General features: G+C 45.5%; 1 protein-coding gene across 1 annotated transcript; it reads right to left on the bottom strand.

Annotated features, from left to right (window-relative positions):
• Window positions 1–15,291: 15,291 nt before the first annotated feature.
• LOC119302650 (F-box/kelch-repeat protein At3g06240-like) lies at window positions 15,292–16,847 on the bottom strand. Its single transcript, XM_037579695.1, has 2 exons — window positions 16,736–16,847; window positions 15,292–16,633 (listed from the first exon to the last, which is right to left on the bottom strand). The coding sequence occupies exon 2, from the start codon at window positions 16,629–16,631 to the stop codon at window positions 15,372–15,374; it is 1,260 nt and encodes a 419-aa protein (XP_037435592.1). The 5' UTR covers window positions 16,632–16,633; window positions 16,736–16,847; the 3' UTR covers window positions 15,292–15,371.
• Window positions 16,848–17,290: the final 443 nt, after the last annotated feature.

The raw sequence follows: 17,290 nt of genomic DNA, 5'->3' as shown, positions 1-17,290 counted from the left end.
GGACGCCAGATACGATCTGACGTGTATTCGCTTCATATGGCGCTCGGAAAAATGAAATAGCCAAATCCGTGTGGGCCATGTGGGACACGCTAGCGCCGATCCCCAGCGTGCAGCGACGGCTCCGATACTGGTTGCGCACGCAACCAGTTAGGAAAGGCCTTATTCGGGCTGGAGGACAAGGCGGCGGAGGTCATAGATAGTACCCTACTGCGCCGTGAGTAGTCTAGGGTTTTGTTCTTTTTTAGACTAGTTTCGGGTTTTATTTAGCTCCTTGGTTGTGCACGGGAAAAAATGTACATTGGGCTTTCTCTATTTATTTATTTATCTTTTTTAACACAGTAGAGACGCAAACGTTCATACATACACGCATACACTCATCCTTATGAGCACCTCCGAAAGACTGAGCCGGCATGTCATCTTGAAATTTACGAAGTCACCGTAGGCACTTCGTCGTCAATGGAAACGCCTCCTCCCACTGAATGCCCATCGTCGGAAATCCTGAAATAAATTCAGGGATGAACGCGAGCACCAGGACTTGAATCCTGATGAGCTGGGGATACCACAGTCCCTCTAACCATTCAACCACAGATTGGTTCTTTATGTAAGTATAGATTGCCCCTTCAAATGTGGTTGTTGGCATCAAATACCCCCCAACTAGAAAGCAATCCTCCTCTCGCCATTTGCAAACTAGCATGCTGGTGACACTCGCCTTCCGGGTCGCACGCGCGTGCGGCTCCGAAGGCTCCCCCAACCCTAGCACAGCCAAGGCCTCAAATCGACTCCTCCGGCCGGCGCCGGCGATGGCGGCCGCGCCCGGCCACCAAAGGCGGCGTCCCCCGGACGGATCCCCTTCGCAGGGAGCGGGATGTCTACGGGGCGGCCATGCTGGTGGGGTGGCCGGTGACGCGATTCGCGTCGATGGTCATCGGCGCATGGCGGAGAGCGCGATGGAGAGGTGGATCCAGGCGAGCTGCTGCAGAGTGGTGGAGGTTGGTGGTGCGTGGACGCTGATGGTGGTGGTGGAGCGAGCTCAGCCATGGAGGCGGCGGCGCCGAGGAGGCCCAGCCAGGAAGGAGATCCTACGGGCAGCAGGCGGTCGGCTGCCTCCTCGTGAGGGGGTTGTGGTGGTGCTCTCAGAGGTGCGGGCGCTGGATTTGCGAATGGAGGTGCGGGTCGGATCTGAATCGTCTCAGATTCGATCTGGGTCTTTGGGCTGTTTCCATCGCCTGGCAGTCCCCTGGTGCGGATGAAGGCCGATGTGGTGGAGCAGGCCCTTGCACGGCATGGTAGGAAGCGGTGGCTCCTCGTCTGGATTGTTGGTGGCATGCTCTCTCGGCAGTGCTAGTGTGGGAGGATCACGGCTGTGCCGCTTCGTCGACAAATTGCTGTGGTGACGGCGGTGCGAGGATTCATGGACAATGCTTCCCCAAATCTTGAGGTGTGGAGAGGAGTGACATTACAGATGAAAATCATGTCCGGTTTTGGCCGGGCCGGCGGCGATGGCACCTGAGGGTGTTGTTTCCCTCCCTGTAGGCATCGCCGAGTGTGTCGCCATTTCCCTTGTCTTCTTGGTTTTGGCCGTTGTCTCCGGGCGAAAGCCTTGATTCGGTGTGGGATCGGCATGATGGCGGCGTCTTCGATGTCATCTCTCTGTTGGGAGCATCGTGCCAGGAGACATGGTTTGGAGGTCCTATGTTGCGCTCCACCGGTGTCCGCCGCTGCCCTTGTTCGTTCTTCTCCGGCGCAATGTACGATCATCGATAGTGATTCCAAGATGGTGCCTTTCTTGGGTCGGATTGAGTCCTGCCATCCTCTTGCCACCTCCTTTAGGCATCAAGGGGGATGGTGCGTTGACGAGGGAAGCTTGGCGAGAGCTACTGTTCTTCGGCGGCGGCTGTCGTTGGTTGAGACGCGGCGAGGTTTTCGGATTAGGGTAGGGTCTTTTGCGTTGTAGTTGTGTTGTCGTTGTTGGTTGTCTTTGGACTAGCCAGTTGTGGAGTGGGTCCTACGGTCATTGTTCGCGGCGAGTGGTAGTTGTCTTGTACTTGCAATTATCTTCTTCTATAAAGCTATGGTATGCGATTTGCGTACTTTCGATAAAAATACCCCTAACTTCAAAACATATTTTTAAGCCCCTAAAATGTGGCAAACCGGAAAAATGTCCACCCAAATGGTTTTGGAGATGATTTGTGGTGTTGTTGTCTTTTACTGTGCTGACTGAGCAGGTGACTGTATACATGACTGGCTCGCGCAGGAGGAAGAGACCTCGTCGCTTCCGGCCGCCGCCATGGCGTGTGGAGAAGTTGGCTGCCACTGCCATCGGCAGCCGTGACACGGGAGAAGATACTGTGCTGGCAGCCGTCGACAGCCAGAAGATGTTGCTTCGCCGAGCGCCGGGGAGGAGTCACAGCATGGTGGCCGTCGGGATAGGCAACCGAGGCTTTGGTCATACCACCATCCGGAAGTCACGAGGGAGCCCCGTCAGGTCACCGTCCTGCGCATTGGCATTGCACAGGAGCTGCTGAACGGGTTCGTCGGCTGCCTGCTGAAAGACGTCGCCAAGATGGCTGATGATTCAGTCAGCGGCATTAGCAGCGAGGCGAGCCGGGACCGACTAGGTGTCAATCGACTGAAATTTATATTCTGTCAGCCACTTTTCTGTGTAGGTGTGAACATGCGCAGCCACAGGAAAAAAGCCTAACAAGGTCGGCCGCAACTATGCCTGCGAGATTTGGACTGTGTGCGCGCCCGAGAGAGAGAGAGCACGCTCATGAGAGATTGTTGGAAATATGCCCTAGAGGCAATAATAAAATTATTATTATATTTCTTTGTTCATGATAATTGTCTATTATTCATGCTATAATTGTATTATTCGGAAATCATAATACATGTGTGAATACATAGACCACAATGTGTCCCTAGTAAGCCTCTAGTTGACTAGCTCGTTGATCAACAGATAGTCATGGTTTCCTGGCTATGGACATGGGGATGTCATTGATAACGGGATCACATCATTAGGAGAATGATGTGATGGACAAGACCCAAACCTAAGCATAGCACAAAGATCGTGTAGTTCGTTTGCTGTAGCTTTTCTGGATGTCAAGTATCATTTCCTTAGACCATGAGATTGTGCAACTCCCGGATACCGTAGGAGTGCCTTGGGTGTGCCAAACGTCACAACGTAACTGGGTGACTATAAAGGTACATTACAGGTATCTCCGAAAGTGTCTGTTGGGTTGGCACGAATCGAGACTGGGATTTGTCACTCCGTATGACGGAGAGGTATCTCTGGGCCCACTCGGTAATGCATCATCATAATGAGCTCAATGTGATCAAGTGGTTGATCACGGGATCATGCATTACGGTACGAGTAAAGTGACTTGCCGGTAACAAGACTGAACAAGGTATTGGGATACCGACGATCGAGTCTCGGGCAAGTAACGTACCGATTGACAAAGGGAATTGAGTACGGGATTGATTAGGTCCTCGACATCGTGGTTCATCCGATGAGATCATCGAGGAGCATGTGGGAGCCAACATGGGTATCCAGATCCTGCTGTTGGTTATTGACCAGAGAGTCGTCTCGGTCATGTCTGCTTGTCTCCTGAACCCGTAGGGTCTACACACTTAAGGTTCGGTGACGCTAGGGTTGTATAGATATGAGTATGCAGTAATCCGAAAGTTGTTCGGAGTCCCGGATGAGATCCTGGACGTCACGAGGAGTTCCGGAATTGTCCGGAGGTGAAGAATTATATATAGGAAGTGTAGTTTCGGCCATCGGGAAAGTTTCGGGTCATCGGTATTGTACCGGGACCACCGGATGGGTCCCGGGGGTCCACCGGGTGGGGCCACCCATCCCGGAGGGCCCCATGGGCTGAAGTGGGGAGGGGAACCAGCCCATAGTGGGCTGGTGCGCCCCCCCCCTTGGGCCCCCCATGCGCCTAGGGTTGGGAACCCTAGGGGAGGGGGCGCCTCCACTTAACTTGGAGGGTACTCCACCCCTTGGCCGCCGCCCCCCCTAGGAGATCCCATCTCCTAGGGCCGGCGCACCCCCCTAGGGGGGCCTATATAAAGGGGGGGAGGGAGGGCAGCCGCACCTCAAGTCTTGGCGCCTCCCTCTCCCCTGCTACACCTCTCCCTCTCGCAGAAGCTCGGCGAAGCCCTGCTGCGATCACTGCTGCATCCACCACCACGCCGTCGTGCTGCTGGATCTTCATCAACCTCTCCTTCCCCCTTGCTGGATCAAGAAGGAGGAGACGTCATCCGCTCCGTACGTGTGTTGAACACGGAGGTGCCGTCCATTCGGCACTTGGTCATCGGTGATTTGGATCACGGCGAGTACGACTCCATCATCCCCGTTCTCTTGAACGCTTCCGCTCGCGATCTACAAGGGTATGTAGATGCACTCTCCTCTCGTTGCTAGTTGACTCCATAGAGTGATCTTGGTGAAATGTAGGAAATTTTTTTGTTTTCTGCAACGTTCTCCAACAATGGTATCAGAGCTAGGTTTATGCGTAGTTACTATGCACGAGTAGAACACAAAGTAGTTGTGGGCATCGATATTGTCAATTTGCTTGCCGTTACTAGTCTTATCTTGATTCGGCGGCATCGTGGGATGAAGCGGCCCGGACCAACTTTACACGTACGCTTACGTGAGACCGGTTCCACCGACTGACATGCACTAGTTGCATAAGGTGGCTGGCGGGTGTCTGTCTCTCCCACTTTAGTCGGATCAGATTCGATGAACCGGGTCCTTATGAAGGGTAAATAGAAATTGGCAATTCACGTTGTGGTTTTGGCGTAGGTAAGAAACGTTCTTGCTAGAAACCTATAGCAGCCACGTAAAAACTTGCAACAACAATTAGAGAACGTCTAACTTGTTTTTGCAGCAAGTGTTTTGTGATGTGATATGGCCAAAGGTTGTGATGAATGATGAATGATATATGTGATGTATGAGATTGATCATGTTCTTGTAATAGGAATCACGACTTGCATGTCGATGAGTATGACAACCGGCAGGAGCCATAGGAGTTGTCTTTATTTTTTGTATGACTTGCGTGTCATTGAGAAACGCCATGTAAATTACTTTACTTTATTGCTAAACGTGTTAGCCATAGTAGTAGAAGTAATAGTTGGCGAGCAACTTCATGGAGACACGATGATGGAGATCATGATGATGGAGATAATGGTGTCATGCCGGTGACAAGATGATCATGGAGCCCCAAGATGGAGATCAAAGGAGCTATATGATATTGGCCATATCATGTCACTATTATTTGATTGCATGTGATGTTTATCATGTTTTTGCATCTTGTTTACTTAGAACGATGGTAGTAAATAAGATGATCCCTCATAATAATTTCAAGAAAGTGTTCCCCCTAACTGTGCGCCGTTGCGACAGTTCGTTGTTTCGAAGCACCACGTGATGATCGGGTGTGATAGATTCTAACATTTACATACAACGGGTGTAAGACAGATTTACACATGCAATACACTTAGGTTGACTTGACGAGCCTAGCATGTACAGACATGGCCTCGGAACACAGAAGACCGAAAGGTCGAGCATGAGTCGTATAGAAGATACGATCAACATGAAGATGTTCACCGATGTTGACTAGTCCGTCTCACGTGATGATCGGACACAGCCTAGTCAACTCGGATCATGTTATACTTAGATGACTGGAGGGATGTCTATCTAAGTGGGAGTTCATTGAATAATTTGATTAGATGAACTTAATTATCATGAACTTAGTCTAAAATCTTTACAATATGTCTTGTAGATCAAATGGCCAACGTTGTCCTCAACTTCAACACTTCCTAGAGAAACCAAGCTGAAAGACGATGGCAGCAACTATACGGACTGGGTCCAGAACCCGAGGATCATCCTCATACCTGCCAAGAAAGATTATGTCCTAGAAGCACCACTAGGTGATGCACCGTCCCACAGAACCAAGACGTTATGAACGCTTGGCAGACACGTGCTGATGATTACTCCCTCGTTCAGTGCGGCATGCTTTACAGCTTAGAACCGAGGCTCCAAAAGCGTTTTGAGCGACACGGAGCATATGAGATGTTCGAAGAGCTGAAAATGGTTTTCCAAGCTCATGCTCGGGTCGAGAGATATGAAGTCTCCGACAAGTTCTTCATCTGTAAGATGGAGGAAAATAGTTCTGTCAGTGAGCACATACTCAAAATGTCTGGGTTGCATAACCGCTTGACTCAGCTGGGAGTTAATCTCCCGGATGACGCGGTCATTGACAGAATCCTTCAGTCGCTTCCACCAAGCTACAAGAGCTTTGTGATGAACTTCAATATGCAGGGGATGGAAAAGACCATTCCTGAAGTATTTGCAATGTTGAAATCAGCAGAGGTAGAAGTCAAAAAGGAACATCAAGTGTTGATGGTGAATAAAACCACTAAGTTCAAGAAAAGCAAGGGTAAGAAGAACTTCAAGAAGGACGGCAAGGGAGTTGCCGCGCCCGGTAAGCAAGCTACCGGGAAGAAGCCAAAGAATGGACCCAAGCCCGAGACTGAGTGCTTTTATTGCAAGGGAAGTGGTCACTGAAAGCGGAACTGCCCCAAATACTTAGCGGACAAGAAGGCCGGCATCACAAAAGGTATATGTGATATACATGTAATTGATGTGTACCTTACCAGTACTCGTAGTAGCTCCTGGGTATTTGATACCGGTGCGGTTGCTCACATTTGTAACTCAAAGCAGGAGCTGCGGAATAAGCGGAAACTGGTGAAGGACGAGGTGACGATGCGCGTCGGGAATGGTTCCAAGGTCGATGTGATCGCCGTCAGCACGCTACCTCTACATTTACCTATGGGATTAGTTTTAAATCTCAATAATTGTTATTTAGTGCCAGCTTTGAGCATGAACATTGTATCAGGATCTCGTTTAATACGAGATGGCTACTCATTTAAATCCGACAATAATGGTTGTTCTATTTATATGAGAGATATGTTTTATGGTCATGCTCCGATGGTGAATGGTTTATTCTTAATGAATCTCGAGCGTAATGCTACACATATTCATAGTGTGAATACCAAAAGATGTAAGGTTGATAATGATAGTCTGACATACTTGTGGCACAGATGCCTTGGTCACATAGGTGTCAAACGCATGAAGAAGATCCATGCAGATGGACATTTAGAGTCTCTTGATTACGAATCATTTGACACGTGCGAACCATGCCTCATGGGTAAAATGACCAAGACTCCATTCTCAGGAACAATGGAGCGAGCAACCAACTTATTGGAAATCATACATACTGATGTGTGCGGTCCAATGAGTGTTGAGGCTCGCGGTGGCTATCGTTATGTTCTCACCCTCACTGATGACTTGAGTAGATATGGGTATGTCTACTTAATGAAACACAAGTCTGAGACCTTTGAATAGTTCAAGGAATTTCAGAGTGAGGTTGAGAATCAACGTGACAGGAAAATCAAGTTCTTGCGATCAGATCGTGGGGGAGAATACTTGAGTCACGAATTTGGCACACACTTAAGAAAATGTGGAATAGTTTCACAACTCACGCCGCCTGGAACACCTTAGCGTAATGGTGTGTCCGAACGTCGTAATCGCACTCTATTAGATATGGTGAGATCTATGATGTCTCTTACCGATTTACCGCTATCATTTTGGGGCTATGCTTTAGAGACTGCCGCATTCACTTTAAATAGGGCTCCGTCGAAATCCGTTGAGACGACACCGTATGAATTATGGTTTGGGAAGAAACCTAAGCTGTCGTTTCTAAAAGTTTGGGATTGTGATGCTTATGTCAAGAAACTTCAACCTGAAAAGCTCGAACCCAAGTCGGAAAAATGCGTCTTCATAGGATACCCTAAAGAAACTGTTGGGTATACCTTCTACCTCAGATCCGAAGGCAAGATCTTTGTTGCCAAGAATGGGTCCTTTCTAGAGAAAGAGTTTCTCTCGAAAGAAATAAGTGGGAGGAAGGTAGAACTTGATGAAGTATTACCTCTTGAACCGGTAAGTGGCGCAGCTCAAGAAAATGTTCTTGAGGTGCCTACACCGACTAGAGAGGAAGTTGTTGATGATGATCATGAAACTTCAGATCAAGTTGCTACTGAACTTCGTAGGTCCACAAGGACACGTTTCGCACCAGAGTGGTACGGCAACCCTGTCTTGGAAATCATGTTGTTAGACAACGGTGAACCTTCGAACTATGAAGAAGCGATGGCGGGCCCGGATTCCGACAAATGGCTGGAAGCCATGAAATCCGAGATAGGATCCATGTATGAAAACGAAGTATGGACTTTGACTGACTTGCCCGTTGATCGGCGAGCCATAGAAAATAAATGGATCTTTAAGAAGAAGACAGACGCGGATGGTAATGTGACCATCTATAAAGCTCGGCTTGTCGCTAAGGGTTATCGACAAGTTCAAGGGGTTGACTACGATGAGACTTTCTCACCCGTAGCGAAGCTGAAGTCCATCCGAATCATGTTAGCAATTGCCGCATTCTATGATTATGAGATATGGCAAATGGACGTCAAAACGGCATTCCTTAATGGTTTCCTTAAGGAAGAATTGTATATGATGCCGCCGGAAGGTTTTGTCGATCCTAAGAATGCTGACAAGGTGTGCAAGCTCCAACGCTCGATTTATGGGCTGGTGCAAGCATCTCGGAGTTGGAACATTCACTTTGATGAGATGATCAAAGCGTTTGGGTTTGTGCAGACTTATGGAGAAGTCTGCATTTACAAGAAAGTGAGTGGGAGCTCTGTAGCATTTCTCATACTGTATGTGGATGACATACTGTTGATGGGAAATGATATAGAATTCTTGGAAAGCATAAAGGCCTATTTGAACAAGTGTTTTTCAATGAAGGACCTTGGAGAAGCTGCTTATATATTAGGCATCAAGATATATAGAGATAGATCGAGACGCCTCATTGGTCTTTCACAGAGTATGTACCTTGACAAGATTTTGAAGAAGTTCAAAATGGATCAGTCAAAGAAGGGGTTCTTGCCTGTATTGCAACGTACGAGATTGAGCTTGGCTCAATGCCCGACCACGGCAGAAGATAGAGAAAAGATGAGTGTCGTCCCCTATGCCTCGGCCATAGGGTCTATTATGTATGCTATGTTGTGTACCAGACCTGATGTAAACCTTGTCGTAAGTTTGGTAGGAAGGTGCCAAAGTAATCCCGGCATGGAACACTGGACAGCGGTCAAAAATATCCTGAAGTACCTGAAAAGGACTAAGGAAATGTTTCTCATTTATGGAGGTGACGAAGAGCTCGTCGTAAAGGGTTACGTCGATGCAAGCTTCGACACAGATCTGGATGACTCTAAGTCGCAAACTGGATACGTGTATATTTTGAATGGTGGGGCAGTAAGCTGGTGCAGTTGCAAGCAAAGCGTTGTGGCGGGATCTACATGTGAAGCAGAGTACATGGCAGCCTCGGAGGCAGCACACGAAGCAGTCTGGGTGAAGGAGTTCATTACCGACCTAGGAGTCATACCCAATGCGTCGGGCCCGATGACTCTCTTCTGTGACAACACTGGAGCTATTGCCCTTGCCAAGGAGCCCAGGTTTCACAGGAAGACCAGGCATATCAAGCGTCGCTTCAACTCCATTCGTGAAAGTGTTCAAAATGGAGACATAGAGATTTGTAAAGTACATATGGACCTGAATGTAGCAGATCCGTTGACTAAACCTCTCCCTAGAGCAAAACATGATCAACACCAGAATTCCATAGGTATTCGATTCATCACAATGTAACTAGATGATTGACTCTAGTGCAAGTGGGAGACTGTTGGAAATATGCCCTAGAGGCAATAATAAAATGATTATTATATTTCCTTGTTCATGATAATTGTCTATTATTCATGCTATAATTGTATTATCCGGAAATCGTAATACATGTGTGAATACATAGACCACAATGTGTCCCTAGTGAGCCTCTAGTTGACTAGCTCGTTGATCAACAGATAGTCATGGTTTCTTGGCTATGGACATGGGGATGTCATTGATAACGGGATCACATCATTAGGAGAATGATGTGATGGACAAGACCCAAACCTAAGCATAGCACAAAGATCGTGTAGTTCGTTTGTTGTAGCTTTTCTGGATGTCAAGTATGATTTCCTTAGACCATGAGATTGTGCAACTCCCGGATACCGTAGGAGTGCCTTGGGTGTGCCAAACGTCACAACGTAACTGGGTGACTATAAAGGTACATTACAGGTATCTCCGAAAGTGTCTGTTGGGTTGGCACGAATCGAGACTGGGATTTGTCACTCCGTATGATGGAGAGGTATCTCTGGGCCCACTCGGTAATGCATCATCATAATGAGCTCAATGTGATCAAGTGGTTGATCACGAGATCATGCATTACGGTATGAGTAAAGTGACTTGCCGGTAACGAGACTGAACAAGGTATTGGGATACCGACGATCGAGTCTCGGGCAAGTAACGTACCAATTGATAAAGGGAATTGAGTACGGGATTGATTAGGTCCTCGACATCGTGATTCATCTGATGAGATCGTCGAGGAGCATGTGGGAGCCAACATGGGTATCCAGATCCCGCTGTTGGTTATTGACCAGAGAGTCGTCTCGGTCATGTCTGCTTGTCTCCCGAACCCGTAGGGTCTACACACTTAAGGTTCGGTGACGCTAGGGTTGTATAGATATGAGTATGCAGTAATCCGAAAGTTGTTCGGAGTCCCGGATGAGATCCTGGACGTCACGAGGAGTTCCAGAATTGTCCGGAGGTGAAGAATTATATATAGTAAGTGTAGTTTCGGCCATCGGGAAAGTTTCGGGGTCACCGGTATTGTACTAGGACCACCAAATGGGTCCCGGGGGTCCACCGGATGGGGCCACCCATCCCGGAGGGCCTCATGGGCTGAAGTGGGGAGGGGAACCAGCCCATAGTGGGCTGGTGCGCCCCCCCCCCCTGGGCCCCCCATGCGCCTAGGGTTGGGAACCCTAGGGGAGGGGGCGCCTCCACTTGCCTTGGAGGGTACTCCACCCCTTGGCCGTCGCCCCCTCCCCTCCTAGGAGATCCCATCTCCTAGGGTCGGCGCACCCCCCTAGGGGGCCTATATAAAGGGGGAGGGAGGGCAGCCGCACCTCAAGTCTTGGCGCCTCCCTCTCCCCTGCTACACCTCTCCCTCTCGCAGAAGCTCGGCGAAGCCTTGCTGCGATCACTGCTGCATCCACCACCACGCCGTCGTGCTGCTGGATCTTCATCAACCTCTCCTTCCCCCTTGCTGGATCAAGAAGGAGGAGACGTCATCTCCTCCGTACGTGTGTTGAACGCGGAGGTGCCGTCCGTTCGGCACTTGGTCATCAGTGATTTGAACCACGGCGAGTACGACTCCATCATCCCTGTTCTCTTGAACGCTTCCGCTCGCGATCTACAAGGGTATGTAGATGCACTCTCCTCTCGTTGCTAGTTGACTCCATAGATTGATCTTGGTGAAACGTAGGAAATTTTTTTGTTTTCTGCAACGTTCTCCAACAGAGATGGTGTTGTGCACAGACATGAGAGAGAGACAGAGAAAGAGAGCTACTAAGAGAGATTTATGATGTGTGCATGCATGTGAAAAAAAATGAGAGACAGACTGCATGCATGGCAGAGAAGTTTAATAAGAGAGGGAGTCACAGTGTGAGGTAATTTTCCTTTTTGACCGCGATGGTTCAAATGCGGCCAAAACAAAGTATGTATGTCCCACAACTTGCTACAGTATGCCTGCAGTCTAAATGCAATGTTATTTAGAGAAAAATACCTGAGAAAAAGTCTAGCATGAGTTTGTCACAAAGCTAAAACACTAATAATGATAAAATATGCACACAATTTACCCATAATTATGCTTTTTTTTATAATATGCAATAATAAGCATATAATGGTGAAGTTTCGCCAAAAGGAAGATTGCTAAGAAAAAAATGAATTATTGGCGTTGGCACTACTCTTAAACTAGAAAGAAAATAAAATATAAACTGAAATAAAATAAAAATAAAGAAGTTTTCTAAGGACAAAAAAATTAGTGGCATTTGTATGACCTTTCAGGAAGAATAAAAATGAAACAAAACTAAATAAACAACGGCAAAATTTGCACACAATTTACACTTAAATTGCGCTTTTTCACAATATGCAAGAATAAGCATATATTACACATAAATTGTGCTTTTTAACAATGTACAAACAAAATTTTAACAAATGAATAAGTGACAATGCTACTGCCCTTTAAGAAGAGAGAAAGTGAAATAAACACCAAAACAAAAATAAAATATGATGTTTTCCAATGAAGAATTTATAGTAACATTTATATTACCCTTTACAAATGAACAAAAATCTAATACAACAAATGTAAAATTTGCACACAATTTACACAAGATAAGCATATAATTGCGGAATTTACACAAAATAGAAGTTTCCAAAGAAGGGATGAATTACTGAAATTTGTATTACCCTTAAAAGGAAAGAAATGAAAATGTAAATGTCACTAATGAAATATTATAAAAACAAAATAAGGAAACCCTTTAAGAAGAAAGATAATAAAAAACAAAAACAAAAATAAAATAATAAAATTTTCTAGGGAAGAATGAAACCCTTTAAGAAGAAAGGAAATAAAAAACAAAAACAAAAACAAAATAATGAAGTTTTCTATGGAATAATTAAACCCTTTAAGAAAACAACTAAAAAGTTAAAACTAAAACAAAATAATGAAGTTTTCTATATAAGAATGAAACCCTTTAAGAAAAAAACACTAAAAAAGCAAAAGAAAAAACAAAATAATGAGGTTTTCTAGGGAAAATGAAATCCTTTAAGAAGAATAAAAATTAAAAAATAACTTGCACACAAGTATGCCCTGAAATTGCACTGTCGTAATATGCAAAACATAAGCATATATAGTGCAATGTTTTCTCTCTACTATAATTTAGACACATGGTGTATTATACTTGCATGTATACTCACTTACAAACACAAAAATAAAAATATTTTTTTCTAAGGAGAAATCAAGTATAGTGGCATTGGTACCACCCTTTAAGAAGAAAGAAATTAAAAAATAATAATGATACAATTTGCACAGAATTTAAACATAAATTGCACTTTTTTTGGTTATACAAGAATAAACATATAATAGTGAATTTTACATAAAACAAAGTTTTTAAACAAGGAACGGATTAGTGGCATTGGTATCATCCTTAAAAACAGGAAATGGATTAAAAACTAGACATAATAAAACAAACAAAGTTTTTTAAGAGAGAGTCAATTAGTGACATTGATATTACTCTTAAGAAGATAGAAAATAAAAAAAAACTTACACACAACTTGGCAGTGAAATTGCACTTTTTATAATATGCAGTGAATACACATTTAATAATGCAACTTTAGCAGTTTAGTAGTATAATTTACACAAATATTCTATAGTAATTTCATGCATACATACACATAATAATAGAAAACTGTATTTAATTAGCACAAAACAATTAGCATTGTTATTACCCTTTAAAGAATAAAGAAAATAAAAAACAAAAAAATCATACAATTAGCACAAAAATGCACTTCTATAATATATAGAATAAATTTATAAGAGTGAAATATCCGTAGTCTAGTGTAATTCGTACATGTATACATTTACACATACTCAACATCTGAAAATACATGTAAAGGAAAAAACTCAACTGAAAAATAGAAAAATAAAAGCGTACATGAGCAGAGAACAAAGCAAATCCATAGAAAAAAGCATGCACACACGAAAACCCAGCCCAAGAAGGAAATTGACTGACCCAAAATAGAAGTCAATCGAATCCACACAGCCCAGTACACCACCAAAACAAGACAGAAAAAAGAAAACTACACAAATCTTAAAGCACAATCTAACGGACAGAAAATCGACTGACCACAAAACTAAAAGTCAGCTGACTGAAATCTAGCTAAAGTGAGGCGAGCCTCCTGCTCTCGTCGAGCTGCCCGGTGAGGGCGCCATCGTGGGTGAGCTCCATTCCAACCACCTGATGCTGCCCTCCGTAGAGCACTCAGCCGACGGCGGGAGGTGGATGGAGGCACAGATGGTGAGGAACGATCTCCTGAAACTGCAACAGTTGGTGAGCTCCTGAATTTCATCTCAACTTCAGACCGTTACCGGAGTGAAAAGAATCTTATAGCAGAGCTCGCTGGATGGATGCAAATGGATCAGAGGTGCAACCGGTGCTTCGGCGACATCCAAGTTCAGCAGCATGGTGCTGGACTAAACCGTGTTAACCAAAAGCAACTGGCACTTAGAAATTTTCCAAGTTTCTTCAGTACTGAATATATGTTCCGAGTTTCTTTCAAAAAATATAAGATAGAAAGCATGTTCTACGAGCCATCCACATAAGCGCAGATACATGTTCTAAAGCAAGTATTTTAGAAGTTGATTGATGATTTTAGGTACTAAAAGCTTCATTAGAGTCAGAAATTTTATTTGTTCACTGAAAGAATTATACTATCTCGGTCCGAAATTACATGTCACTCAAATGGATATATCGAGCACTGAAATACATCTAGATACATCTATTTGAGCGATAAGTAATTTCGGACAAAGGGAGGTACTAGGCATGAAATCCTTTGGATGTTAAAGATAAATTCATGTGAGAAGCCTTGTACGTGCATGGTTACTAGTATACCAAAAACAACTGACTTGTTTTAAGAATTTACCACATTTCTTCGTTACTGAATATATGTTTCCGATTTCATCCAGAAAAAGACAAGAGACCATGTTCTAAACGGCATTCACATAAATGCAGATGCAAGCATATATAAAACTGGAAGACCAAACACACTCAAAAGACCAGTCACAAGACCAAAATCAGCAAAATCCAAGTATCCAACTAGCTCCCAGCGCAAAAAAGCAAAACAGAATACAGTAAGCAAACTCTTTGTACAATAAGCATTGATCTTCAGAGTTGGCTTCATAATAGCAAATCCTTGTCTGAAGATCACTTTCATGGAACATGTTACTGTTTACCTAACAAATCCTTATCTGTTTGAAGAAAGGAACAAATTATGCATTCATGTACTCATATGTTGCACTAGGAGCAGTGTATTATATTTTGAAAGACCACATCCCAAAGCTTGTTTATTACGAACTGACCATAGCATATAGTAGCAACTTATTGACCAAATTCCTGAAATTGCCATACAAAATAGAACGAGCCGAAAACTGCAAATCTTCTCATGCAAAATGTTATCAAAGATTATGATAATATACTTTAATTGAAAGGCACAAAAGTACTTCTTCATCAATGCATGCATCAGTCCACTGTCTCACTAATTGTTCACATTACAACATAAGGTAAACGGCCAGTACAATGAATTATTCACCTCATTAGCGACAGCTACTCTATAAACTCAGCAGGCTTCCTGTGTAAATGCCGATTTTTCGGGGATCTCTCAGTTTTACTTCATCAGTACATGTGCCATTCCTTGGATCATAACATTGCAGAAATCCCTCTCCTTGCTCTCCACCACTTAATATACCTTCCAGACAATCCATCCCACTGAAGAAAATTCTCCCATCATCTAACATGAGAAAAGGATACCAAAAAAGCCTAGCTACATGTGAAGGCAAGCTGTATTTCTTGACCCAAAGACCTTTCTCAAAATCTGTCAAAAACCACAAGTCCATAGATATGTCATAAGTATTATGAACCACAACTAAGCAGCCATTCAACTCAGCCAATGATAACTCGCGTTCAAGTCCTGAGTAAGTGTATCCCCTGCTCTCTTGCAAAAACCTCTCCAGCTGTTCTGGACCACGTAGAACACCCATCCACTCCTCTGTGTCGAGGTTGAAGGAAGCTACGCTACCAGGTTCAATGGTAATAACTCCAGTTTCATAATTGGAGTAGCAAAATTCCATCAGGAAGTACACCACCCCATTGACGACCGCGCTTCTCATCCTGTGACTGGTACAGATATGGGATGGAGGGTCCTGCTTTCTCCTCCAGCTTCCATGGTTGGTGTCATCAAAGGTGATAACCTCACATACCTTCCGGTCATCAACTCTAGAGATGCGGAGCGCCTTGTACTCCCTGCTAGAGGAGACCTGCCCAAAAGCAAACAACTCACGTCTGCAGCTATATTCCTTTACTGGATTCACCTCTAGCTCATGCACAATTTCCTCAGAGAAGCCCATTGGCAAGTCGATGGCAGCTCCAGTGGCTGGGTTCAGCACCCAGAAGGACCCAGAGAAGAAATTCCAGTTGAAACAGACGAGGTCTAGCCGCGTGCGCACAACACAGATGCTATCGTCCTTGCTTGTGAACCGGCCAATGGCATCACCCGACGTGTTCACCCTAACAACCTCATACCCGGTGCTTGGAATCCTCCTCACGACGTTGCCCGACAGATCCGAAATCGCAACGCCATTGACCCCACTGCCGTCGCAGTAGCCCATGGCGAGGAGCGGGAGCGCAGTACGGTGTCGGGACATGTGCGCCGCGACGAAGAGCGGGTCGGAGGTGAGGGCGCGCCAGGCGGGGCAGACGGCGCGGAGGCGGCAGAGCTCCTTGGCCGGGAGGAGGAGGAGGACCTCGTACAGCGCGTCCGCGGGCAGGTCGCCGGACCTGGAGGCGGCGGGGAGCGGCTTCGAGGAAAACATCGCTGCGGTAAATAGAAGTGGTGAGCAAGCGAAGCGAGGGAGCCAAATTGACGATTGATTCAGGTAGGGTTGCCTGCGAAGGAGCGCGAAGGAGTTGATCTTACCGAGGGCGTTGGCGGGGAGCAGGCAATCGCCGGAGACGAGAATGCCGGAGGCGGAGGGGAAAGCCGCCGCACTGGTCGAGGGTTTCGGCCTTTGGGGAGTTGGGACAGCAAGGAGGACTCGACTGGACTGAGAAGGGTCCCGAAGTCTCGAACTCAACCAAAATGGGCCTCAGGCTTCGCTGATTTTTGCGACCTGAGAAGTTATGGCCCACGGTGAGCTGTGTTCACATTTTCTTTCTCTCATTTTGTGCGACCCAAGAATTCTTGCTGAAACCGCTCGATTTTTTTTTTTTTGCTGAACCCCTAAAAAAAAGAATTCCTGCTGAAATTGGCCGATGCTGCGTCTCTTGCTGCAGCAGCTGCCAAGCTCAACTTGATCCACTGATGCAAACGGCGGATTGCTTATCCCACAAAACTAACCAATTAATTCACCTCTAGTAGCACTAAAGTTAACACTATGGTGTCCCACACTACAAGTTCATTGCAATCAGCTCAAACATCAACCCAAAGTCATTAGAACGGATAGAAACCCATTTGTATAGTTGATGGATTTTT

The sequence above is a fragment of the Triticum dicoccoides genome, chromosome 5A (genome assembly GCF_002162155.2).
Source record: "Triticum dicoccoides isolate Atlit2015 ecotype Zavitan chromosome 5A, WEW_v2.0, whole genome shotgun sequence".
NCBI lineage: Eukaryota > Viridiplantae > Streptophyta > Magnoliopsida > Poales > Poaceae > Triticum > Triticum dicoccoides.
The sequence above is the reverse complement of the archived record's forward strand: the minus strand, read 5'-3'. Positions and strand labels throughout refer to the sequence as shown.